Source organism: Poecilia mexicana, unplaced genomic scaffold (assembly GCF_051168715.1).
Source record: "Poecilia mexicana isolate PSO_F unplaced genomic scaffold, ASM5116871v1 scaffold_8, whole genome shotgun sequence".
NCBI classification, from domain to species: domain Eukaryota; kingdom Metazoa; phylum Chordata; class Actinopteri; order Cyprinodontiformes; family Poeciliidae; genus Poecilia; species Poecilia mexicana.
The window spans coordinates 25,340,148-25,366,465 of NW_028263377.1; the positions used below are offsets into that span (position 1 = coordinate 25,340,148).

A 26,318-nucleotide genomic window follows, 5' to 3' on the forward strand; every position below is an offset into this window, starting at 1 on the left:
AAGGTTTTGTAATTTAAAAAGTATCAAACCTCAATAGTAACAACTGTTTTACAAGCTAAAACAGTTGTTACAGTTGCTGCATTGGAGGATCTCCTCCAATGAGATGATCTTTAACCTTTAAACCAGCTGCCTTGTTGTAGAGACAATATGCTGCTATGGGTGTGTCACCCAGTTGCCTCTGGTATCACTTTGTTGACGTAACGTCTGTTGATCAATCATGTCATGTTCACCTACATTTGGCCCAGAACCACTGCAAATACTTGGGTTGGGCTGTTTAGGCTCTCGTAAAAAAATATGGAGGTTTTCAGTCACATTTTCTCCATATTATTTAGTTTTCATTCATAACTGTCACACTTAGCAACACATTTAGCTTGCTATTTAGTAAGCAAGCTAAACGTTTACCTTGCTGACTAAATACTTTTCTATATATTAGCTGGCTATTTAGTTAAAAAAAAAGCTCAATATTGACTCGGATAACATTTAGCTTGCTATTTTGTTAGTAAGTTAAATATTAAGATATATATTTAGCTTATAAATTAAATTATTTATCTCAGAGTTAAACATTTAGTAGTTAACAAGCTAAATATTGAGCTTGCTAACTCAACACTTAGCTTCAAACTAAATATTTAGCTTGCTAACTAAATGTTTGGCTAAATATTTCATGGCAACATTTATAAATGTATGAATGACATAAACATAGAGAAATAATGCCCTATGTTTTCTTATGTGTCAGGTTAACAAAACAGTTTTTTTGGTGTTTATTTGTAGTTTAATTTGTGAATGTAACGTCACAAATAGCCTCCCATATTTACTGTGCAAAAGAGCCAAGAAACTGCCTGATAATGAGGGTCTCTGCTGTGAAACAACTAGAGTTAAACTTAGAACAGGATGTTATGAACAATCTGAACAGAAAAGGTTTGTTTTTATAAATGGAACCGGTCCAGTTATTGCATCATCACCCCTTCATAGAAAACCAGAAATACTTTATAGCTGATAAGACGGGAAATTTAATTGCTGCTTTCATTGAGTTTACTTTCTTTTTTGCAAGAGAAATCTCCCTTTGTGCTGGATTTGTTGTTTGTTTTTTATCATTTTAAGTGAAGTCCACATAAATTTGATAAAATCTTGTGTGGTGAAACCTGATGATGTCAGGGAACAAATGCAGTTTGTTATTTCTTAAGGATTAATGGATCGAGATTTCAGACTAAAGCACCTCTTCCTCAACTTTTTCTTTGTTACAAACCTTTTCCAAGTTCCTGAAGATCAGGACAAAAATCTATCTGAGCTCACAAATCAAGACATTTATCTGTAGTTTTCAGTTTTCTGCATGAACTATGACTGACTCTTGGTTCTGATCTGATGTTAAACAGCTGCAGGTCGTTTGAGGTCAGCTCAAAAGTTTATCAGTTTAGGGTCAGCAGGATAAGAAACATTTTCACTTTCTGAATGACTTTCTTTAAATCAGCCAATCAGAACAAAGAAACAGACAATAAACTTCATTTCAATAAAAACCCAACCTGAGCTTGGACAAGAGTCTTTTCACATTTCAACAGAACAGGTGAGACACTGGAATCTTCATTTTACACGTATTTACATCTGTTATTTACAACAATGTCTTAGGACAATGTGGATAGAAAGGAAATGAGAGAACAAAAACTCAGAACTTTCAAGAAAAATCTCAGCAATATTTTAAAGACAAAAACAAGAACATTACTGAGCTCAAAAAGTCAAAAATTTGAGTGAAAAAAATCTGAAATTTTTGGATTAATTTCAGAATTTTTCTTAAAAAAAAAAAAATTCTGAGCTCCTCTAAAAGTCCAAAAATTTGCATGACAAAGATGAGAATTTGTTTTTAATTAATCTGAGAAATTTTCTGAATGTAAAATAAAATTTCTGAGTTCAAAAAGTGAAAAAAATGAAAAATAGAAATTTTGAGATTAATCTCAGAAATGTTCTGGAAGAAACCTGGAAATTTCTGAGTTTGAAAAGTGGAAAATTTCCACTTTATTTTAGAAATTTAGAAAATTTCTGCGAGTAATCCAAAAATTTTAAAGTTTTTTTTTTTGGCAGAAATTAACTTTATTTTCTTTTCTTTCTACAATGTCCTCAATGCAACATTAGTTATTTATTCAGATAGCTTGGTAAAATCAAAATGTTCTAAGTATTTCTGAATCACTCAGTAATAGAGGAGATCTGAACAAACGTCCAGAAACTTCAGCTCCTTCAAGACGCTCTCTGCTTCTATTTTTTGCTTGGAAAAGGTGAGAGTTCAGCAATCAGATGCTGCTTTAATATAATTACTGACTAAACTTGAACCTTTTTTCAGGAAAATCACTGGATCCCACCATGGATGTAGCCGACATGCTCATAGATAAAATCTTCAAGTGGGTGAAGCTGCAGAAAGAAGGTGCAGAGAAGTTTGACAAACTGGCCACTGAGCTGGAGGAAACCAAGAAAGGTTGCAACATCAGCAAAGTTGTAGGCAGCTCAGTGTCTGTAGGAGGAGCGGCGGCCATGACAGTTTCTGGTATATCAGCCCTGGTCACTGGAGGAGCTGCGATCCCGTTCCTGTTCACGGCTGGAGCCGTGGCCTCTGGCCTCGGTCTGACCACTAACCTGACCTCAGATGTTGTGGACATCACTGTGGCGAGCCTAAACATGAAGGAAGCCAAACAGATCGGTGAGAAGATCGAGAATCTCGAAAAGGGGATTGAGAAACTGATGGGAACGCTGAAGGAGGAAGGAGAGCGCAGGGAAAAAGAGGCTTCGTCCTTTAAGAAACTTTCTCCAGAAGATTATGTTGTAGAAATGATCATAAGAGCCATGGCCAAACGAGAGGGGCTGATCCTGAACGACAGGATGAGTCTGCAGAGCATGATATCTGGTTTCTCCAAAACACTGATCAGTGATAAGGAGGCAGATTTTGCTCTTCTTGGGATTTCTTTGGCTTCCAAGTTTATGATGATTGCAGCGAGAAAGTCTGGGAAGAGTTTGGTGTCGAATGGACTTCCAGAGCTGGCAGCGTCCATGGGAGCAAAAGCTGCAGGCAAAGCAGTCGGACGGGTGAGTAACTCAGACTGCTCACTGAATATATGAAATATCCAGATGTGGCGTGACGGCATAAGGCCATTGAAGATAGAAAAAAAAAAGAACTAAAGTTCCACCAAAAAACTCTGAAACGTTTTAGAAAAAACTTCAAGAAACTGACTTCTAGTCAAAAGAATTGCTAGAAAAAGTATACATTTTGAGATTAATCTCAGAAATTTGAGGGAAATAAAACATGGACATTTATGTGCACTACCATGATAATAATAAAGATTATGCTAAAAGATATATATCTTTTAGTAACCGGAAATTATTTGGCTGTGACTTATGTGACCCTGTTTGTGCCAAAATCTTGACCCGTAAAGTTGGTTCTGATTCCACATGGCAGAAAACAGACCTTTGATAAACTTTTTTTTATTTCCTTTGCTTGTTTTTGCCTTTCCAAGGTTGGAGCAGGAGTGGTTGGATTGGCATTTTCAGTTCCTGAGCTGGTGGTCAACTGCATCGATGTGAATAACTGTAAGACTGAAGCCAGTCAGAGTCTGAGGAAGAACGCTGTGGACATACGGATCGCTTCTGACCAGATGGAAACCGACCTGAAAAACATTCAGTAAGTCTGAATGATGAAACATCTCACTAACTAAAATAATGGAAATAAATGAAATGGGTGACCATAATCTGATCTGAAGAACTTTTACAGTTCAGTGTCTCTCAAACCGTTTCAGACTGAAGACCAATTAATCCATTTAACAAACTCACATTGACCTTCTAACTTGAAATTGCTCCCGCAATAACAAAACATCTTCATATATGCAACCAGAAAAAACAATTTTAGTTTCTTAACCCACATATTGTTGTCTGCTTTTTTCATCCCAATAAAAGTGGTTCTGTTTTGTAAATGTGCCTGGAAAAGACAAGACAAATTATTTACAGATTCTGAAAGTTTTCCAATGATGTCAAACACATGGAAATGAAAAAAGAAGTTGTTCTGTGTGCATTAATGACATTTTAAGATTATTTGTAATTTATAGGTATAATAAAAGAGAAATAGACTTACCACCAGTATTTTGAGTGACCAAGTCTTAAGCCACTTCCATCCATTATTATTATTTTTAAACACAATCCTTTGGTAAGTTAACAGCATGAATTACGATTTGAGTTCATGTCACGTAAAATAAACGGTTGTTTACATGCAGTACCTTTTGGACCACAGGGGGCGCCAGCAGCCCACAGTTTGAGAAACACTCCTCTAGATCTTAATGCACGAAACACAGAAAGAATATCTCTTAATAAGAGGGATGATACTTAAGAATCATCCCGATAATTGGAGAATCCCTAAGATTGTCAGAAAAGGGAAATCGGGGATGACATAAAAATCTGGTCCTGTTAACTGGACATGATTCCCTCACTTTGCTTTTGACTCAATATCAACATGTAATTGTCCATTGTGTAAAACGTTTCAATCAGATCCGACAAGAAATACAGAGTTACCACAATCTGATGCTAAAAAGAAGAACTGTCTTCTGATTGGCGTTTTCTCTTCCAGATCGATCTTCCGAAGGTTGGCCAAGGTGAAACGCTCCATTGAAACCAAAAACAAGAGCAGTGATGACTGTCAAACTCTGCTGAAGTTTGCACAGGACACCTGCAAAGATGAATCCGTTAGGAAGTGGCTCAGGGAAAAAGCACAGTCCAAGATCTTCTCCAAGCTGGTGGACATGTTCCAGTTCCTGAAGGAAAACATTGATGAGGAAGAGGAGAAGGACCACAGCAACGAAGTTGACATCACCTTTGTGGCTCATGGAGCGATCACTGACTCCATGATGCCAGCCAACTACCTGCTGCCTCTGCCCACCGTCTCCGACGTTGTCCTGTACTCGCCCTGGAACTGCTACCTTGAAGCTACCGCAGCGTACGGTATCGCCACAGGGAAGATTCAACCTGTCCACAGAGAGTTTTACTGCTCACCTGATCGTGGCTGCAAGGTTCCAGATAATGGGCATCGGCCCAAACGTCTCCCTGATGAATGGAACTCCATGAAGAAAGCTGGAAATCAAAGGATTCCCAACATCGTCGTGTCTCCTTTAAAATCACCTGAAGATGGAGTCTGGAAGAAATTTGAGAGGCTAGAAAGCAGACATGGCAACCCTGGAAGAAACCATATCCTCATCCCATTGATCCTCCCAGAAGAAGAAGAAGATGATGATGAAGAAGAAGATATCCCTCTCCCTGTGGTCACCTTGGCTCTGTCGCTGGTGCTCATGTTCTCCAGGTTTCAGGCCACGCTCCACCTCACCGTCTGTCTGGGGAAACTATCTAGAAAAATGAAGCTGGATGAAGAAGCTCTGAAGCAGCAGTACTCCTGCACCATCGACTTCACTGGAATGACCTCAGCTGAGAAGATGTTGACCTCCACGTTCCAATCTATAATATCTTCAGTGATAAAGTTCTTCAGAAGAACAGAAAGCAGTGCAGAAACCCAAGTACATGACAGGCTGGCCAAAGCTTTCAAAGTCATGTTTGGTTGAACTCTGAGACAAAATGTGTCCTGAGAAAATATAAATGAAACCAAAATATCTCTGCTTTTATGAAGTAGATGTATTGGTCTAAAGCTTCAGGTCCATCTCAACGGGTTTTATTTTATTAATCATAGAAAATATTCATCACATTCATATTATTCCACTTTCTGTTCAGCTTCTATAAACCTTCACTGCACTGCCATCTAGTGGTCTTAGACTGCAAAGGAAATTTACCTCCAGTTTATTTTATTTATTTAGTCACAATGAATACAATTAGCATCAGTCATATTTACATTAAAGCAAATAACAGTCTAACTGAATCCAATCAAAACAGATTCGAAACTCAAATTCAGGACATCAAATAATCAGAAAATTCAGCTGATTGCATTAAGTCATTCAATTTACAGAAACAGGCAACAAACTGCATAAGCTGCAGATGATTGCTTATATTTATCATGTTTGGCTTTATTTGTTTACGTTTGTTTTGATTATGCAGACATCACTTCTATATGCAGAAATGCAGTTTTTATTAGTGTCAATGATTTATTCCTTATTGTTTTTCTTCACTGAAATGAGTCATCCTTGTGTGTATTTAAATAACTTTAATAATATATCAATCTATGAAATTAGTCCTATTACAATTAGGTTTAGGTTAAAACTCTAAAACCTGATAAAATGTGTTTTACTGTACATGTTTTTCATCTTTTCTTAGACAGAAACCTTTTAAACTCCTTTTGATAGTTTATCAAAAGCTTACTATACTTTTTGATAATTAGGATCAGTTGAAATGTATGTATGTATAATTTTTTTGTAAAATGTATTGAGACGATGTGTTATGAATTGGTTCTACACAAATAAAATGAACTGAATTGAATCTACAGCTCACAAGTCTTTAGTATTTCTTGGTATTTTCCTTCTAAATGTTCAGATGTTTCTTTAGTCTTTAGATACTGAATATTTACTCTGATTCATACATCAGTTCAGGGTTTACACCTTTAAAGTGGAGCCTCCCAGGTACATATGAAGAAACTGCAGGATTTAAATTAATGTAAAACACAAGAAGAGCTGTGGATTAACAATAAATCAGCTGGTTTACAGGAAGAATGACTTGAAATGAGCTGTTATAAAGTCTGGCAGAGATAATTGAGCCAAACCAGTTCAGAGGTGTTTTCATATCACCTGTTAATCTGTGTGGTGATTCTTATCTGGTTTCAATGAATAAATAACTCAGTGTGATGTGAAAAGTACAGAGAGAGAAAAACAACAGATAGACTAAACCCAATCTGATGTTAAAACATAATTTATTTCTGTTTGCTGAGTTTCTACCAGATTTTACTCCATGCCAGCCTCACAGAGCAGAAAGACCTGCTGAGGAGGATGAGCAGGTCTTTATGCTCAGTTTTGGCCGGACATTTTTAAACTTTAAAGTTTAAGAAGTTTTAAACTCTGTGTGCTGCTGCCAGTCTTGGCAAGGATGATTTGCAAAAGAGATTTCTAATCTTAACGGGATTTTCTTGTTGAAATTAAGGTTAAATAGAATAAATGAATAAAACCTGGACATTGCTAAACTGTACTCCCAGGGAATTTTTGCTTCAAACTTTCACTTTCACTTCTTGCTGTTTGTTTCTTACTGAACGGTGTCGCCCATGACGTAATATGATTAAAGGTTTCTAAATAAGGCTGCTGGTCTTTTACCTGTTACATGACTGCATCGATTTCACCTGCAACAGGTAGGACAAACTGCAGCTTTGCTCTAAAAAACTCACAGTATTATTAAATATTTGGCAGTAGATTTATTCTGAACTAACAGCATCTGGTTATCATATCAGACAAAGTTGTTCAGTCAGTTTCTGTTGTTTAGTGGAAATTCACACAGCTGACAGAAATGTGAGAATTTAGGTTAAAGGTAAGAAGCATAACTTCAACATTTTCTTATTTTAGAGACTTGATTTTAATTTTCTGTTCATCCATGAGTGACCTGCAAAGTGATTTACTCCATAAACTGATTGTCCAGAGGAGCTGAAAGGAGAGCTAGTGATTCTGTGTGTTAGGATCTTGGGTTATTTTGGTCATTTCATTCTAGTTTCATGATTATTGTGTTCCTTCGTTTCTTCTTTTGATTACACCAGACTTGTTTCTATTTTACTTTAGTTCAGTCCTTTCTCAATTATTCTAGTTTATTTCTTGCTATAGGTAACTCTTAGACCTATTTTCCTAGTTGCAGGAGTGAAAGTAGTTTTAATTTCTTGCCAGTACTGTGACAAAAATCGTCAGTGGCTCATTGTGCAAACAAAACCAAATAAAAACAATTCTAGTTTGTTTATTTATTCCTTGTGTCTAGTTATATGTTACTCTTTAGATTCATTTTCCTAGTTGTACTGTTGTGTACTCTCCCTCACCCCCTGTGCCATTTTCTCTTCCCGCTCACACCTGTAACCAACTAGCTAATCAGTCCAGGATTTTTTGTTTTTAGTTCCAGTATACACCCTCACAAAATTTAAGTCCATCTCCTGCTCACACTCCCAAGTTGGTTCTTTCCATAGTATCCAGTTTTTTCCCTAGTTATACCTCATTAGAGCCCATTCCCTGGTAACGCTCCTGATGCTTTTATTTGTTCTCCTCTGGCTCCCTGTGTGTTTCTTTTTCAATATATTCAACATGATCCATGCTCCTAGCATGGATCTGCATTTTGGACCAGCCATAAACAGAAATGTGGCTTGACTTGGACTTTGGCGAGATGTGAAAATCTGTATTTTGGGGGACTCATCTGGTTCTCGCTCCGCCAGGATTCAGAAACAGAGAATAAGAGCCAAATATGAGTATTTTTGAGTCTTTGGTGACTCGATGGGGCTGTGGCCTCAAATATATTAGCCAAGACAGTAGACAGGTGTTGAACCCAGAAGGGCATACAAGTTTTTGACCACTGTGGCAGAGTCATTGTTAATGCTGTTGCCCTGTACTTTGGAATAACTGGATTTGTTCACAAATGGTTTCATCTGGATGGAATAAATTCCAAATTTGCACTTGAAGAAGATCTTTGGGATTGACTTTCCATGCTTCAACAGGTACGACGTTAGCCACTCAGCATGTCATAACAAAGCAGCAAGGAATCAACACTTAACTAGTGCAGTATTAAACTGGCTAGTATACAGACGTTACAGCAGACCTTCTTCCCCTCTCCTCCTCAAGTAACTCCTGCCTCCCGATGCAGACGTCGCCACTGAAAGCACGCCTCCAGCTTCTCCAGTTCTGATCAAAGCCTCCATCCCTCCTCATCTCGGCTATCAAACCCAATACACACAGCTCACTTCAGCCTTATCGGATTAAGGTCTTCCAAAACCAATACCTGCATTCTCTCCCTCAAAACCTCCAGCCTCTCATTCTTTTGAGCTCATCAGTGTTCACCAGTCTCATCAGGTCCACACTTCTCTCCCAGAACCAGAACCCCCACCCCTGGTGGTCGTCTTCCCAAAGCCTCAACAGGAAGGCTATAAGGCTCTTCAGCCGTCAACAACCTCCAGAGACTGGGGTGCTGTGGTGGCACAGGGGTTAAGCACAACCCACATAAGGAGGCCCTTATCCTCAACATGGCCGTCGCAGGTTCGATTCCTGGCCTGGTGATCCTTGGCACAAGTCCTCCCCTCTCTCATTACTCTGCCTTCCTCTCATAGTACTTTCAAATAAAGGCCACTAGAGCCAAAAAAAAACAAAATTCAGTGACTCAGGAATGCCGCAGTCCTGCGGGTGTCAAGCTCTGGCTGCCATAGCTAAGCTTAATCTCCCAGGCTCAGACTGTAATTTAATGCAGTAGGGCATGAGTTATTTCTGCAAATAAGTATTCTAATAGAATGAATGCAATGTCTTTTGTGGATGTTTTCTATATTTTCCATTTCTGATGCTTGCTGATAACAAATTTCCTTCTGAGGTATGCATAAAACTAAAACTTAAATCTTTTTCAGGAAAATCGGTTCACATGGATCCCACCATGGATGAAGCCGACACGCTCATAGATAAAATCTTAGAGTGGGTGAAGCTGCAGAAAGAAGGTGTAGAGAAGTTTGACAAACTGGCCACTGAGCTGGAGGAAACCAAGAAAGGTTGCAACATCAGCAAAGTTGTAGGCAGCTCAGTGTCTGTAGGAGGAGCGGCGGCCATGACAGTTTCTGGTATATCAGCCCTGGCCACTGGAGGAGCTGCGATCCCGTTCCTGTTCACAGCTGGAGCCGTGGCCTCTGGCCTCGGTCTGACCACTAATGTGACCTCAGATGTTGTGGACATCACTGTGGTGAGCCTAAACCTGAAGGAAGCCAAACAGATCGGTGAGAAGATTGAGAATCTTGAAAAGAGGATTGAGAAACTGATGGGAACGCTGAAGGAGGAAGGAGAGCGCAGGGAAAAAGAGGCTTCGTCCTTTGAGAAACTTTCTTCAGAAGATTATGTTGTAGAAAGGATCATGAGGGCCATGGCCAAACGAGAGGGGCTGATCCTGAACGACAGGATCAGTCTGAGGAGCATGATGTCTGGTTTCTCCAAAACACTGATCAGTGATAAGGAGGCAGATTTCGCTCTTCTTGGGATTTCTTTAGTTTCCAAGTTTGCGATGATTGCAGCTAGAAGGTCTGGGAAGAGTTTGGTGTCGAATGGATTTCCAGAGCTGGCAAAGTCAATGGGAGCAAAAGCTGCAGGCAAAGCAGTCGGACAGGTGAGTAACTCAGACTGCTCACTAATGTAGCATTTGATTCTTACTTTTGTTCAACAATCAGAACATATGTGTACCAAACATTAGGTATCTAATAAAGAAATATGGCAGATCTCCAAAATAACAGAGAAAATGCACAAAAATAAAATTAAATATATAAAAGATAATAAATAGAAATCTGGCTCTCTGGCTGCACAAACAAAATACTAATAATAGCTGCATTACACCACACTGATTTAGAACGAATGAAATTGTGATATGACTTATTTTATCAACACTTACATTTGACAGTACCGTCTCAGTTCACTCTTAATGCTGGAGCACCGATGGTCGGACCTCTACTTATGCAGTAAATGGCCGCCCGGCACCGAACCATCCGTTTCAGAAATACACCATCTTATTAAAATACTGACTGCTTATTACGTAAATGGGAGCGTACTGACATATTTCAACAAGTGATGTGTATATTTACCAATTTTCTGCCAAAACTATCTCCCGCAGATAAAACACGTACAGTTCACCTCCGAGTTTAGCACATAGCATAGCAACACCGGAAGAAAACAAGATGCATTTCCTGCCCCGTCTTGGGAAAACAGTAATCACTTTGAAACACTGCTCTCTGGTGGTCAAAATGTGCAGCACCTGAGACCAGCTACCTGAACATATATATATATGTAAAAAAAAAAAAAAAAAAACCATACAGATAGGAAATAAAATTACATAAAGGAACCAAAATCACTCAATAGCACTGCTACCGTAAGATAAAAGAAAACTAACACTTTGAAACAGTACAATAATTTAACCAAAATTTACCCCCCGGCTACAGTAAATATATGAAATATCCAGATGTTTTATGGGTTTGTTGTATGACACCGTAATGAAGTAAATTTCCACCAAGAAACTCAGAAATTTTCCTAAGAAAAACCTGGAATTTTCTGAGATGTCAAAAGTAAAAAAAAAAACTCCACTTTTGAAACTCTGAAATTTACAAGTTAGTTTTGACATTTGATCAACATTGTTCAATTCTCCTTTGCTTGTTTTTGCCTTTCCCAGGTTGGAGCAGGAGTGGTTGGATTGGCATTTTCAGTTCCTGAGCTGGTGATCAACTGCATCAATGTGAATAACTGTGAGACTGAAGCCAGTCAGAGTCTGAGGAAGAACGCTGTGGACATGCGGATCGCTTCTGACCAGATGGAAACTGACCTGAAAAACATTCAGTAAGTCTGAATGATGAAACATCTCACTAACTAAAATAATGGGAATAAAGCATTTGTTGGATGACAACAAATAACTAGGCATATGTTGACATGAGGAGGAACTGTTATAGGAAACCAACACAGGAATCATTGTTTTTGATATTTTTGCATCCTAAAGGTTTAATAATACTTTATTTCTATGCCACCTGGAAAACAACACATGGCCAACTCACCCTGTCTCTAGACCTTAACGCACACACACAGCAGGAGTTTCTCATATTCTAGGGGCCATCCTGATAATCATGGCATCCCTAAGATTGTCAAAAAGAAGAAATTGGTACAAACGGTTAACTGGGCATGATTCCCTCACTTTGCTCTTGACTCGATATCAACATGTCAAGATCCAATATGTAAAATGTTTTGGTCTGATACAACAGGACAAGAAATACATAGTTACCACAATATGTTGTTAAAAAACGGACATTCTCAAAACCTTTATGAGAACTGTCTTTTATGTCCTAAAACATCTGATTGACGTTTTCTCTTCCAGATCGATCTTCCGAAGGTTAGCCAAGGTTAAACACTACATTGAAACCAAAAACAAGAGCAGTGATGACTGTCAAACTCTGCTGACGTTTGCACTGGATACCTGCAAAGATGAAGCCATTAGGAAGTGGCTCAGGGAAAATGCAGAGCCTGAGATCTTCTCCAAGCTGGTGGACATGTTCCAGTTCCTGAAGGAAAAAATTAACGAGGAAGAGGAGGAGAACCACAACAACGAAGTTGACATCACCTTTGTGGCTCATGGAGCGATCACTGACTCCATGATGCCAGCCAGCTGCCTGCTGCCTCTGCCCACCGTCTCCGACGTTGTCCTGTACTCGCCCTGGAACTGCTACCTTGAAGCTACCGCAGCGTACGGGATCGCCACAGGGAAGATTCAACCTGTCCACAGAGAGTTTTACTGCTCACCTGATCGTGGCTGCGAGGTTCCAGATGACTGGCATCGCCCCAAACGTCTCCTTGATGGGTGGAACTCCATGAAGAAAGCTGGAAATCAAAGGATTCCCAACATCGTCGTGTCTCCTTTGAAAACACCTAAGGATGGGGTCTGGAAGCGAATAGAGAAGCTAAAAAGCAGACATGGCAACCCTGGAAGAAACCATATCCTCATCCCATTGATCCTCCCAGAAGAAGAAGAAGAAGAAGAAGAAGATGATGATGATGATGAAGATATTCCTCTCGCTGTGGTCACCTTAAAACCACCTGAAGATGGAGTCAGGGAGAAATTTAAGGTGCTAGAAAGCAGACATGGCAACCCTGGAAGAAACCATATCGTCATCCCATTAAACCTCCCAGAACAAGATGATGATGATGAAGAAGACGAAGCTATCCCTCTCGCTGTGGTCACCTTGGCTCTGTCGCTGGTGCTCATGTTCTCCAGGTTTCAGGCCACGCTCCACTTCGCCGCCAGTCTGAGGAAACGATCTGGAAGAATGAAACTGGATGAAGAAGCTCTGAAGCAGCAGTACGCCTGCACCACCGACTTCACTGGAATGACCTCAGCTGAGGAGATGTTGGCCTCCGATGACACAAACTGGCTGACCGAAGCTTTCAAAGCCACTTTCAGGGACAAAATGAGGTACTGAGAAGATTTTAAAAAAACATTGCTGCTTTGGTGAAGTAGTTGTGTTGGACTCCAGCTTCAGGCCCATCTTAGCTGATTTTATTTTATCAACTATACATCAGATTCATGTTATACTACTTCCTCTTCAGTTTCTAGATACTCTGACTGCACTGCCATCTAGTGGTCTTAAACAGCAAAGGGAATGTATCACTAGTTTAATTATTTCTTAAACTAAATAATGTAGTTTAATTCATTTCTACAGTCACAGTGAATGCAGTTAGTTTTCATCCAATCTTACAGTCATATTTACACTTAAAGAAATAAAAGTCTAATTGCATCCAATCAAAAAAGATCCAAAACTCAAATTCAGGACATCATATAATCAGGAATTTCAGCTGATTGGATGAAGTTCTTTAGCAAAAGGCAACAAACTGCATTACCTGTGGATGACTGGTCATATTTCTCAAATGTTTGGTTTGTTTTTACCTGTTTTTCTGTGATTATGCTGCAGACATAACTTCATTTATATGCAGTATACTCGATCATTGTACTGGATTAACTCAGCAAAGGGAAGAAGTCAAGTTTATCTCTAGCACATTTCAGCAATAAGGCTGTTCAAAGTGCTTTACATGATAAAAAACAACACAGTGATCAATTATGTTGTCAATAATATTCATCAAAATTAAAACATACTTTCATCAGAATCATCAAAGGCAATGTTTGATGACTGTGTTCATTGCAATCATCAAATATTCCATTATGATTACAAATATCATCAAATATTGATTACTCCTTGAAGTAATCAATGTTCCAGTTATGAATCAACGTGTCTCGTAGCATATGGGGATTTTAGCCTTGATTTAAAGGTTGAGGTCAGAGTTCATCCTGATTTCTAGTTTGCAGCTGTAATAACTGAAGCTGTGCTTTGATTTTAGATTGTTCATCTTCAGGTCCAAAGATAAAAATTTCAGTTTTGTTTCTGGTCATCTGGAGAAAGTTGTGGCACATCCACACATCATTTATCTTTTCTAAGTATTTCTTCTGTGGGTTGATGGTTTCAGAGTCATCTGGTGACATTGTGATGTAGAGCTGTGTATCATCTGTGTAGTTATGGTAACTAATGTTATTACTTGTTATAACCTGAGCAAGTGGGAGAATATTGAATAGGAGGGGTCCTAGGATCTGGCAATCAGCATCTTGCTGCTTCATGGTGACAGTAAGGATGCAACAGACACACATTCTTACTAAATGTTCTCCATCTTCTTTCTGCAGAGACGCCCAAGTTTCACAAAGAACAAGGATCTCCGAAGAAAAGAACCAACAGCCTGCAGAGAGAAACTGTTTAAATCAAACTGGTTATATATTTATTTCTTTTGTTATTTTAATTTATTTTTTATTTTATTTTTCAGTGTTCAGATATTGACATCAACATTTCTCGTGGCAAATCTCACAGACAAAATATTAGGTTCTGCTTAACCAAAGCTATGACAAATAATCAGGTTATATTTTCAAGTCTATGTGGCTTTAGGGTCATTTCCTTCTGCCCCTATTTATCTCTGTAAATAGATTTTGTGCCCCTCCATTGTGATAAACATATTTGTTCCCATTCTTCATCAGTTATGACAAGACCTGCTTCCTTTTCCCATTTATCTTTTATATACTGTGTGGAGTGGGTATTAAAGTTTGATATGATCTTATATATTTTCAAAATTATCAGTCTTGACAGTTTTATATGATTTTATTGTTAGTTCAATCAATGGGTTGTATTGATCTGTGTTTTGTTTGGTTTCCTGGTTGTAATTATTTCTTATTTGTAGATATCTCTAAAGATCTTTTTCCAAATTACAACCTTCTTGTGGTTTGTTGAAGCTTTCCATTTTATTTTCTTTTACAGTCTGAAAATTGAACTTTATACTTTCTGTCATCCAAGTTTTGAATCTGGAGTCGATGCTGTTTGGTAGAAAACTTTTATTATATGCTAACCAGTTTAAAACCTTGATTTCTTTACTTTTGTTTATTTTTGCAACTTCTCTTCATGTTGTTAGTATTGATTTAACCCATTTATTTACCAGTTCGTCTTCAAATCAAGCTGTTTAGTGTCTGCCGTTGGCGCCTGTAATGGGACATCTGAGATCTTCCACTTTGCTTCATGCTCTTTATAGGAAGTTCAAATTTGAGCGGAGAGGAAATAGTTTTTGAGCCCTGAGGCCCCATCCTCCTCCTTTGATAACTGTAATGATTTATAATACGAGGTTTTCCATATAAATCTGGATATTGCTTTGTCCCATTCTATAAAACGATGGCTTGGGATGGAAATTGGTAAAGTTTAAAAAAGATAGAGGGATTTTGATGTCACATTCATCTTTATGGTTTCTGTTCTTGCTGTTAAGTTTAAATGGGGAATGAGATTCTATGTTTCCAGGTTTTTAACGACTGAATGAAGGTGACTATAATTTTTATCCATAATTTTAGTAACATTTTTATGAAGTATTACTCCTAGATATCTGAAGGACTGTGTGTTTCATCTAGGAGGGTTTTTTATTTTTAGGTGGGCACCAATAAGAAGTAGTTTCTGTTTTTTCAGTATTTAATTTGTAGCCAGATATAGAGCCAGTTGTTTCTAGACTGTGAATCAGTTCTGGTTCACAGGTGATCAGCCCAATCTCTGATGTCAGAAGGTCAACAGACTCTCATGTGATGCTGTGTTGAATCTTAATAGACAACTGTTTGTGATTTGCTAATTGTGACGATCTGTGTTTTTGTGTATTTATTTCTTGGTTTTGTCTGTATCCTTGTTCCCCGTGAGTCTCTGTGATGTCCTGTCCTCCCTGTTTGATCCCAGCTGTGTCTAGTTTTTCTGATTACCCTCCCTGTGTATTTAAACCCACCTGTTGTCTTTGTCTCTTGTCAGGTCCTTGTCCAATGTCAGTTATTGTCTTACGTCTATGCTCTCCAGTAGAACTGTGAAGTCCTGGTTAGCGTTAGCTCTCGTTTTCAGTCCTGTGTATCAGTTGCTACAGGTAATTAGCTGTGTGCTAAACTCTCTGCTGTGCCGCCTGTATTGGACTGTTTGAGCTTCTATCATTAAATTCATCATCTTCATCACAACCTGTGTCTCTGCATTCATCCTCACCACTTCATGACACTAATAGATTATAAACCAATCACACCTTTGGGAAAGGGGGGGACTTTGTGCCGCTATGCTGTAAGATTTGTCATTTATTGACAGGAATTACATCTTGGAGACACTTTGTGTGGTTTCTCCCTCTACAGAGATATCTTATAAACAGTCAATGACTGTAAGGAAGCTAATTTAGGTTCTGGACCATCTGTAGGTTCTGGACCATCTCTAGGTTCTGGACCACCTGTAGGTTCTGGACCACCTGTAGGTTCCATAGACTGCACCAGACAATATTTAATTATAATTAACTTTAAATTGTTACTTTGAGTCTTTTTAAAAATATTTTTATTTCCTATAAAATGAGACTTTTGGTTGCTTCCTCTGCTGCTTGGTCATTTCAGACACATCAGCAGAAATTTATTCATAACAATGCAGCATTTTTTTCTCTAGTTTCTTATTTCTACACATTAATCATGTGAAGTGCAGCTCAGTGATAATAAATCAGCTGATTTACAGGAATAATCTGTTATTGTGACGAAAGTCTGCAGGAATATTTGATGGATTTGATAACAATTGATCTATGTAGGATGATTTAAATCTGATTTCCTTGATCCTCCCTCAGTCTGAAGCATAAAGTTAAAAGAAAACTACATCATAAAACACCGTGAGTAATTTAACTGGTTTGCTGTGTTTTTACTTTAAGTAAAATAGTGACAGCTGCAGAATGTCCTGGTTTTTATTCTCAGGTTATATAATGTTTACTGTAACCCAACGATAGAATGAGAAACCTTCTCCTTGTCTTGGGATTTCCCAGGGAAATCCATTCTATTCAGTTTCTCTTTCACAGTTTCAATATAGTAACAAACAGGTGTGTCACCAGGTGATCAGTGATAAAACGTCAGAGCTTCAGGTCTTACCTGATCCGATGAAGCACAGCTCTTCATTCAACAGCAGGTAAGACTAACTGAAGCTTTACTTTAACTATCCCACAGGATTCCTCCATGTCATCCAGCTGACAGAGGGGAGAAGCAGATTCAGCTTTAAATCTGTGGATCTCATTCAGTTTAGGACAAAATACCACCTGAATCACGTTTTAGGAAAAAACATAAAAGCTTCTTTCTGCTTTCAGGTGCTGACTTTCTGCCAGCCATGAGCTACGTAACAACTGATCCCAAGCTGATGAAGTTACATTCTGCTTTCCAGGAGATGAAAAGGCAGAAGCAGATCCTGTGAGTTTCTGAATCCTTTTATTTCTGATGATTCTGTTGCTTTAAAGCACTGAAGCAAAGAGGACCCACAGGGGTCCAGCAGGACAAAGTGATCAGTCGTTTGACCAGCTGTTACCTGTGATTTCTGTACATGTGTAAGAGGAGAGTGGGGGGAAACAGGTGGCCCTCTACACCTTGGCTCCAGATTTCCCATCGTTGATGCTGCTATGTTCAAACTGGGGCTGGAGAAGATATTAAGAGAGATTTGTGTATCAAATGCATTAAAATTAGGAAAGGACTGAGCAGAGCAAGGTGCGTCTCTTTCAGACTCTCCCCTTGTGCATGTAAGATCCACATGCATCTGTCTCACACCTTGGATCCCTCAAAGCTTCCCAGCGACACCAGGGGGTGTCCATCCAGAGTAGCTACCCCAGGTAGGGGGGCAAGAGAACCTCTGCAAGCCACGAAGTGTCAGCGCCGGAACCTCCCAGACCAACCCAAGACTATGAGAACTAGAAGACCGAAGCAAAGGTTGTCAGGAATTCAGAGCCCGAAACTTAAAACAAGCTTTGATTATTTGGAGGCTCTAAGCAACTATTTCTCCAGATATTGCATGAATTTGCCTGCCACAGTCGAAGGAGGTCTGCTTCTCTCTGCAGCCTGGTTTTCTCACTTCATCACATGGTTAGCTGTGGTCTGAACTTGTTCTGTGAATACTGTGATCACAACAAATAAATGTTCTTGACGTTTGTCCACAGAGACGAGAAGAACAGGCTGATGAAGCTTGCAGAGGAGAACTGCGCCAATCGAAAGACCCTGAAGTTGCTGAATAAAAACACCTTTCCAAAGCTGGTGGAGATGTTCAACTTCTTTAAAAAACACATAGATGAGGAGGAGGAGAAGAATCACAGTGACACTGTGGACATCACCTTTGTGGCTCATGGATGTATCAGAGACTTCATGATCCCAGCCAGCTGCCTGCTGCCTTTGGCCTCCATCAGGGACGTGGTTCTCTACGCTCCCTGGAACTGTGTCTCCTCCGGCGCACAGCTAACATATGCTATCGCTACAGGAAAACTGAAGCCTCAGCACAGAGTCTTTTTCTGCTCCAAGGAGGATGGATGTCCAGTTCCTGATGAAAAACATCGACCCGTGAAACTACCGGACCGCTGGAACTCAATGAGGCAGGCAGGAGACCAGATGATCCCAAACATCTCAGTTAGTCCTCTACGACCAGACGATGGTGTTTGGAAGAACTTTGAGTCTCTCACCAAACTACACGGTCCTGTTGGGAGAAACCGGATCGTCATTCCCTTCATCCTGCCAGGAGAAAAATCAGACAGCGTCCCGTTCTCTGTGGTCACCTTGGCCCTGTCTCTGGTTCTGCTCCAGTCCAGGTTCAAAGCCACCGTCCACCTGGACGCCTGTCTGGGCTGCAGTTCTATTGGACAGAAGTTTGACAGGTGTTACCTGGGGCGGCAGTACGCCTGGGCTGCAGATGAAACAGGCATGAAATGTTCACCCCACATCTTAAGCTGTTAGCAGAATATTAAAGATAAAATAAGTCGTTTGTGGCAGAAAAAGCTCCAGGTTGGACGGACCAACAGCTTTCAGCTCCAGACGTCTTTCAACATCTCTAAACGAGAAATAGTGAAGACAAAACTCCTCAGGGATTATGAAACTCAAATATGTGATAGAGCCTAAATGCTCCAATATCTCCTCACTTTTATTTCCTTGAAAGAAAAATGATTGTTCCCATGTTTTTGACTGAAATGTTACTGCAGTTTAGAGTCCTGAATCTGTGGTCCAGGTTCAGGTTATGCTGTATTTTTAAGTTTTTATCAACTAAAATAATTATTTAAATAACTAACTGGTGTATTGTTTGTGTACAAGATAAGTTATTTGTATTTATTTGATTTAAATCAGTTATATAACAGCAGACATGATGTTATAAACTAAATATTCTTTGTTTGTAAAAAGTGTAAACTTGACTTGAAGGTTCTCTTGAAAACCAGTGATGTGAATTCAGATTATTTAGACTGATTACTGAACAGATTCAATTTCAGAGAAAATATTTAATCTGCTGTTCTTCTTTGCGCAGTAAACTCATAGATTTACTGCAGCACAGATTCTGGTTTCCTGTTGAAAATGTTGCTGTCAGAGTATAAATGAAGCTGCTGCAGGATAAACTCAGAGTTGAATAACTTAGTTTATCAGGTTAACCAGAAGCCAAACCAGGTTTTCCTCAAGATCTTTACTTCTGACTAAGATTCAGATCATTTATGAAAATGGATAAAAGAAATATTTAAGGAGGTTAGTGGGTTTGATGCACAGAAACTGTTGAAAACAAAGTAAACAAAAGGATAATTTATTGACCATAATAACCATTTTTCCCACAGACTGGTTCCTCCAGAAAGCAAAACTGAAGTTGTTCAAATTCGAAAGAACTAAATCAAAAGAACTAAATCAGTCATTTCTTCTCATGGATCCCAGACTGAATTCGTCTCCCAGCAGTTTTGGGCTCTCAGGGCCTTCAAGACTTTCTTCACACAACTAAATACAATCAGAACCAATAAAATATCTACAACCTACATTCCCATGTTTGTTCAAATAAATGGTTTTAACTTACTGTCAGTAATCTACTGATTTTTTTTGTAATGTATCTCTTGGCTGTGCTGCTTCCCATACCTACCTGTGTGGATTAGCAAAGTTTCATCCAATCAGATTCCAGTCGTTATGTGTTGCGAGGGTCAGTCTAATCTGAAGGGACTCCAGAGTCAGGAGAGCAGAACTAGTTCAGTCCATAATATACTGTCAGTGTTCAAACCAATCAGCTGACAGATTGTCCTCAGCGCCTGCTGGAAGATGTCAGACATGTTCTGTCCATATACAGAACATGGTGTTTGGATGATCAGAGCCATTCATGTTGCTCTGTAAATTACTTACTTATAAATTAGTTTGGTGTTTTACACCCACAATGGCTGATGGAGAAATTGGAATGATTAAAAATCTGTTTTCTCTTCCCAAAGAGCTGGACATCATAAAGAGAGAGCGGCCGAGTCAAACTCTGAAGCTCTTACACATCAGTTTTATAGAAACAGTAAAATGGGAGAAATAAAAACTGAAGAGAATCTGAGACTGAGATGAATAACAACATAAGAAATTAATCACAATACAATAAGTCACAGGCAAGAATTACAAATTAAAAATCTATAATCTTACAGAACATGTTGTTCTGTTTGTTTCTCCTCTATGACTCTCATGTCTAAAGTATTTCTTGGTTCAGACTTTAACATAATCTTTATATTTACTGATTCATGCATCAGTTCAGGGTTTGCACATTTAAAGGAAAGGCTACCAGGAGCCTGTGAAGCAGCTGCCGTGTTTCTGCTGTTTTCATGTAAAACATGTGGAGAGCTGCTGAGTTACAGTAAATCAGCTGATTGGCAGGAAGACGTTTGGCAGAGATTCCTGAGCCAAACCAGGTCAGGGGTGTGTTTTAATATCAGTCTTTGATATGCAAGATGATGTTATCGTGATTACCTCGAATAAAACCAACTCGGTGAGATGTGAAGAGGACAGAGACAGAAATAAAACAAATACACTAAAACAAACCTAATGATTATTTCTGTTTGCTGAGTTTCTACCAGATTTGACTCCATGCCAGCATCACAGAGCAGATCCTGCTGCAGGATGAACAGGTTTTCTGCTCAGTGTTGGATGGACTCTGGTGTTTATAGAGGTCAATAAACTGTAAAACCTTGACATTCACAGACTGGAGTCTCAGGGGATTTTTTGAAGTTTCTCTTTCACTTTTTGTTTGTTTCTCGTTGAGGCGTGTCGCACATGACGTAATATGATTCAAGGTTTCTAAATAGGCTGCTGGTCTTTTACCTGTTAGATGACTGCATCAATTTCACCTGCAACAGGTAGGACAAGCTGAAGCTTTGCTCTAATAAATTCACACTATTACTGTAGTAATTTATTCTGAATAGAATCTGGTTCTTATTCTAGAGACAAAGTTGTTCAGTCATAGTTTCTGTTATTGAGTAGAAATTCTTACAGCTGACAGGAATGAGGGAATTTAGGTTAAAACAAAAAAAAACAGAACTTCAGTATTTTCTTATTGTAAAATGATTTTGTTCTTTCTGCAGGTTAACAGTTTAATTTTAAGTTCCTGTTGATCCACCAACCATGAGTGATCTGGAAAGTGACCTACGCCACAAACTGGCTTCTCTACAGCTGGAAATACGGAGTATGATGCTGTGAGTTTCCTGATGGCAAATATTTAAGGAGAAATTACTGAGTGGCATCTAATTATTGCCGACGACATATTCGCGTTTGTAGATAGATTTTTACCCAGAATACAAATGGAAAAAAAAACCGTGAGCGAAACGGTGACTGGTACTGACTAGTATATATTCCATTGAGGGAAACTAAGTTTCATATCTGCTCAAGAGCCCCCCCGGTGGTTGAAGAAAAATCCACATATATATGAAAAAAAACACTGAATGCTCTCTGGTATTGTTCAGGGGGCCAGACAAAATGAGGAGGCGATCCAGCCCACGGGCCACAGCTTGGGGACCCCTGATTTAAAGGTTGAGGTCAGAGTTCATCCTGATCTCTAGTTTCCAGTTGTAATAACTGAAGCTGTGCTTTGACTCTGGATCGTTCATCTTTAGGTCCAAATAACTTTAGTTTTGTTTCTGTTCATCTGGAGAAAGTTGTGGCTCATCCAGACATTTATCTGTTCTGTCTGTTCAGTGATTGGATGGTGAGCTGTGGACCATCTGTACAGTTATGGTAGCTAATGGTAATACTTCTCATAATCTGAGCTAGTGGGAGAATATAGATTTGTCCAAATTGTTATGATAACTCTTGTTTTTAAAGACTGAGGGGAAAAAACCCAATGAGAGGAATCAGTTTACTATCTGAATGAGATCAGATTCAACGACAGGCAGAACTTTCTTAAGGAAAATCATGAGTAGGAAATCAAGACAGCAGGAGGAGAAGGACCTTAATTTAGCCATTTTCTCTACAATATTATGTTTGGGCATAGCATCAATAATGTGCAGATTAATTTCATTTTTAGATTTTTTTCTGTAAAGAAGATGGAAAATTCATTGCAGCAGCTGGTAGAGTGAAGATTAGACGCTACAAATGTGTTAATCTATCAACTGTGGCAAAGAGCATTGCTGATGTTTTCTTTATAATTTCACAAAGAATATTTTTTCATGTGTTTTAGTGTAACCTGTTGGCTCAAATGAAAGGTTTGAAGTATATCACAGAGCTTTTTGCCCCTCTCTGCTGGGGATTAATCTACATGGATTCAAAGTCTCAAACAATAATTAACTCAGTCATGGCCTGGAAAATACACAAGTACTGAACCGGGATCCACTGTAATGAGATCTGGCAAATATAGGAATATATCTTGCTGCTTTATAGTGACAGTAAGGAGGCAACAGACACATATTCTTACTAAATGTTCATCATTTTCTTTCTACAGGCGGAACATCTACAAAGATGTAAAATTTTCACAAAGAACAAGGAGCTCCGAAGAAAAGAGCCGATTGATGAAACTTGCAGAGAGAAATTGTTCAAATCCAGTCGTTTTGAAGTGGCTGAGAGAAAACTCCTTCACCAAACTGGTGGAGATGTTCAACTTCTTTAAAAAACACATAGATGAGGAGGAGAAGAAGGACCACAGTGACACTGTGGACATCACCATTTTATCTCATGGATCAATCAGAGACTTCATGATCCCAGCCAGCTGCCTGCTGCCTCTGGCCTCCATCAGGGACGTGGTTCTCTACGCTCCCTGGAACTGTGTCTCTGGGGGTGCAGAGATAACATACGCTATCGCTACAGGAAAACTGAAGCCTCAGCACAGAGTTTTCTACTGCACCAAGAAGGATGGATGTCCAGTTCCTGATGAAAAACATCGACCTGTGAAACTACCAGACCGCTGGAACTCAATGAGGCAGGCAGGAGACCAGATGATCCCAAACATCTCAGTTAGTCCTCTACGACCAGACGATGGGGTTTGGAAGAACTTTGAGTCTCTCACCAAACTACACGGTCCTGTTGGGAGAAACCGGATCGTCATTCCCTTCATCCTCCCAGGAAAAGAATCAGACAGCGTCCCGTTCTCTGTGGTCACCTTGTCCCTGTCTCTGGTTCTGCTCCAGTCCAGGTTCAAAGCCACCGTCCACCTGGACGCCTGTCTGACTGACATTTCTGTTGGACAGAAGTTTGACAGAGAATATCTGGAGAAGCAGTACGCCTGTGCTGTTGATGAGACTGGAATGAAATGTTCTAATAACATCTTCAATGTATCATGGATAGAAAAGATAATGAATATGTTTTATTAGCAGTTTATTTTGATAAAAATGTGTTCTGCCAATATAAATATAGAAATTATAATAAGAGGAAGTTCCTCCCTCAGGTAACAGATCTCTGGGTTTTATAGTTATTACACAGCAAATTTGGAAGTGTTCCATCAACTCCTACATAGTTGAATTCAACATTTTGAAAGTGTCTATATTGGTCCACTCTGGATGGTGTAGAAATTACACTTTTGGAAGTGTTATTTGTGATATAGTTGAATCAACACTCACAGTAGTTGAAATTAAACACACATCAGTGTTTACTTACTCAACACTAGTGTATTTTGTCAAAAGTTAACACTATGAACGTGTCAATATAACAGAACGGTGTTAAGGGGTTAAGCACAACCCACATATGGAGGTTCTAGTTTTCAATGCGGCGTCGTGGGTTTGCTTTTCCTATCTACCCCTTCTCTCATTACCCACTTTTTTTTGTCAATTCACTATCAAATAAAAGCCACTAGAGCAATTAAAACCTTTTTTTTCCAAAAACTACTGGCAATCAATAATCCCCAAATTCATTTAAAACACATTAGACTCCACTTGAATCTACAAAAACACCAGCACCATTTGCAGTATATAATCTACTTTTATTTCAAAACATCAAACAGCACTGACAGCAATAATCAACAAAGGTCATTCATTCATGGTACTTTGCACTGAAGGTGAAGTGTGCTTTGAAAGTTCATTGGAAGCAGCCATGGTCTTGGAATCACTGATGGTGAAGTGTCTTTGGTGCTGCTCTTGTTTTCGCCAACATGAAGGAGGAAGACTTCCAGCCTGGAAGGAAAAACAAGAAATATAGCGGAAATATTAGGATAATAAATAAATATTTTAAAAAGAAGTGTGAACAAAACTAATCAGACTCACCTGTGTGTGTCACCGTCATATTCATTCAAATTACTCTGCTCACCCGGTTAACAAGATAAAGCATAAAAAAGTCAGAAATAGTTACTAAAGAAATTAGTCAGCTTATAGAAAAAAATTTGGACAGCATTAAAAGTCTTGCCAACCTGTCTGAAGAAATGTATTGGAGTCATCATAACAGGCTTCAGTCACCAACATGACACACTGACAAAGAGAAAACATTTAGGCAGTTTTTAGATTTGCCACAGGTATAAAACACCAGAGTCAAATGGCTCAATTGCCTCCTCATTGTGTAGATAAGTTCTCCAGAGTCCTGCTAATCACCTAATTATTGTATTCAGGTGTGGTGCAGCAGAGGCACATCTAAAGGTTGCAGGACAGTGGTCCTCCAGGACTGGAGTTCGACACCTGTGGCTTAGATCAAGCCAACGGTCCAGCACAGCCACTTCCCCATTTTGCAGTCTACAGCCAAAAACTTAAAGAAAACGACCTCCGCAGCTAAATAATGTTAACTCAAATGGCCTCCAGATTTTCAGACAGTTTCAATGTTCGGTTAAGATAATAAACAGTCGTATATACCATGATATCCAAACAAATAAGCGTACGTTAAGCAAACTATGTATATGAATCGATACTCTTGTGTAAACGGAAAAATAATGGCTCCATAAAAAATAGTCAAAAACATGATCATTTTAACATGGAACTTACCTTGTTATAATAAGCTCCAGACAAGACGCCATACTGCTGCCTCCGCTCCTCAGGCAAACATGTGACACAGAAGCAGAACAAGACGGAGTTGGCTGGGGTGCGGGGCTAATGACCGGGCCCAAATAATAAAGTTCATGATAATTTAACTTTACAACATGCCCGCAACAGCGGAGCTAACAAGTTTCACCACCAGAAAGAGCGGCTCTGTCATTCTGAAATCCATCTGACATGAAGTACAACAAACCAAGAGAAGAACAGAAACATCAGGCTACTGGTCACTAATGATGAAAAACACAAATTCAAAACATGTTAACGTAATCCCTAGAAATGCTTTAGCTAGTTTGCCATTTGTTGCTAGGTGACTGATGACGTTTACCCAGAATGCACCTGGAGACAATAAGGACGATTCATTTGTAGTTTTGTGTGTCATACAGTTAAATATAAGAGTGAAAATAAAGCAGTCATGTGGCACAACATTTTATTCAATATTTTACACTCACTATGTCACTAAAATCAGTCAGTCTGACGGCATGTTCTGCTACCCATGTTGGACCCCTGTAGGTCGAGGCCAGGGGCCTACTCTGTACTAAAATTACACCAATTGTTCTCATATTTCCTTTTATATACCAAGACCACTGGAGCATTAACAATTTTTTTGATTGGCTTCACATCCTGCTTTCACACGTAACAGCTACAGAAATTATGCAGAAAGCCGTTTTCATCAACCCAATTGCTGATGTCAGAAAGTCAACAGACTCATGTGATGCTGTGTTGATTCTTATTAGACAACTGTTTGTGATTTGCTAATAGATTATAAACCAATCATACATTTGGGAAAGGGAGGGACTTTGTGCCACTATATATATGCTGTAATTCCTGTCAATAAATGAGAAATCTTACATCTTGCAGACACTTTGTGTGGTTTCTCCCTTTACAGAGATA

General features: G+C 39.1%; 4 protein-coding genes across 5 annotated transcripts; all 4 read left to right on the top strand.

Annotated features, from left to right (window-relative positions):
* Nucleotides 1-2,227: 2,227 nt before the first annotated feature.
* LOC106909048 (uncharacterized) lies at nucleotides 2,228-6,452 on the top strand. The gene is made up of 3 exons (XM_088007783.1): nucleotides 2,228-3,063; nucleotides 3,492-3,655; nucleotides 4,592-6,452. The coding sequence occupies exons 1-3, from the start codon at nucleotides 2,347-2,349 to the stop codon at nucleotides 5,571-5,573; spliced, it is 1,863 nt and encodes a 620-aa protein (XP_087863909.1). The 5' UTR covers nucleotides 2,228-2,346; the 3' UTR covers nucleotides 5,574-6,452.
* A 3,097-nt stretch (nucleotides 6,453-9,549) lies between these two features.
* On the top strand, nucleotides 9,550-16,194 carry LOC106910865 (uncharacterized). 2 transcript variants are annotated; one of them, XM_014977563.2, is made up of 4 exons: nucleotides 9,550-10,266; nucleotides 11,317-11,480; nucleotides 12,010-13,101; nucleotides 14,359-16,194. In XM_014977563.2, the coding sequence occupies exons 1-4, from the start codon at nucleotides 9,550-9,552 to the stop codon at nucleotides 14,507-14,509; spliced, it is 2,124 nt and encodes a 707-aa protein (XP_014833049.2). In that variant the 3' UTR covers nucleotides 14,510-16,194. The 2 variants fall into 2 exon arrangements, with proteins under 2 accessions (XP_014833049.2, XP_014833050.2); XM_014977564.2 differs by having other exon boundaries at nucleotides 12,010-14,502.
* Nucleotides 16,195-17,087: 893 nt separating this feature from the next.
* On the top strand, nucleotides 17,088-19,312 carry LOC106908543 (uncharacterized). The gene is made up of 3 exons (XM_088007786.1): nucleotides 17,088-17,161; nucleotides 17,337-17,436; nucleotides 18,174-19,312. The coding sequence occupies exons 2-3, from the start codon at nucleotides 17,357-17,359 to the stop codon at nucleotides 18,955-18,957; spliced, it is 864 nt and encodes a 287-aa protein (XP_087863912.1). The 5' UTR covers nucleotides 17,088-17,161; nucleotides 17,337-17,356; the 3' UTR covers nucleotides 18,958-19,312.
* A 2,005-nt stretch (nucleotides 19,313-21,317) lies between these two features.
* LOC106908545 (uncharacterized) lies at nucleotides 21,318-25,850 on the top strand. Its single transcript, XM_088007785.1, has 3 exons — nucleotides 21,318-21,344; nucleotides 21,570-21,680; nucleotides 22,922-25,850. Exons 2-3 carry the CDS (start codon nucleotides 21,610-21,612, stop codon nucleotides 23,784-23,786), a joined length of 936 nt encoding a protein of 311 aa, XP_087863911.1. The 5' UTR covers nucleotides 21,318-21,344; nucleotides 21,570-21,609; the 3' UTR covers nucleotides 23,787-25,850.
* Nucleotides 25,851-26,318: the final 468 nt, after the last annotated feature.

Coding starts and splice junctions, on each gene's coding strand:
- LOC106909048 (XM_088007783.1), top strand. CDS start 2,347: ATGGATGTAGCCGACATGCTCATAGATAAAATCTTCAAGTGGGTGAAG. Junction 3,064..3,491: donor CAGGCAAAGCAGTCGGACGG/GTGAGTAACTCA, acceptor TGCCTTTCCAAG/GTTGGAGCAGGAGTGGTTGG. Junction 3,656..4,591: donor ACCGACCTGAAAAACATTCA/GTAAGTCTGAAT, acceptor TTTCTCTTCCAG/ATCGATCTTCCGAAGGTTGG.
- LOC106910865 (XM_014977563.2), top strand. CDS start 9,550: ATGGATGAAGCCGACACGCTCATAGATAAAATCTTAGAGTGGGTGAAG. Junction 10,267..11,316: donor CAGGCAAAGCAGTCGGACAG/GTGAGTAACTCA, acceptor TGCCTTTCCCAG/GTTGGAGCAGGAGTGGTTGG. Junction 13,102..14,358: donor ACTTTCAGGGACAAAATGAG/GTACTGAGAAGA, acceptor TTCTTTCTGCAG/AGACGCCCAAGTTTCACAAA.
- LOC106908543 (XM_088007786.1), top strand. CDS start 17,357: ATGAGCTACGTAACAACTGATCCCAAGCTGATGAAGTTACATTCTGCT. Junction 17,437..18,173: donor AAAAGGCAGAAGCAGATCCT/GTGAGTTTCTGA, acceptor GTTTGTCCACAG/AGACGAGAAGAACAGGCTGA.
- LOC106908545 (XM_088007785.1), top strand. CDS start 21,610: ATGAGTGATCTGGAAAGTGACCTACGCCACAAACTGGCTTCTCTACAG. Junction 21,681..22,921: donor GAAATACGGAGTATGATGCT/GTGAGTTTCCTG, acceptor TTCTTTCTACAG/GCGGAACATCTACAAAGATG.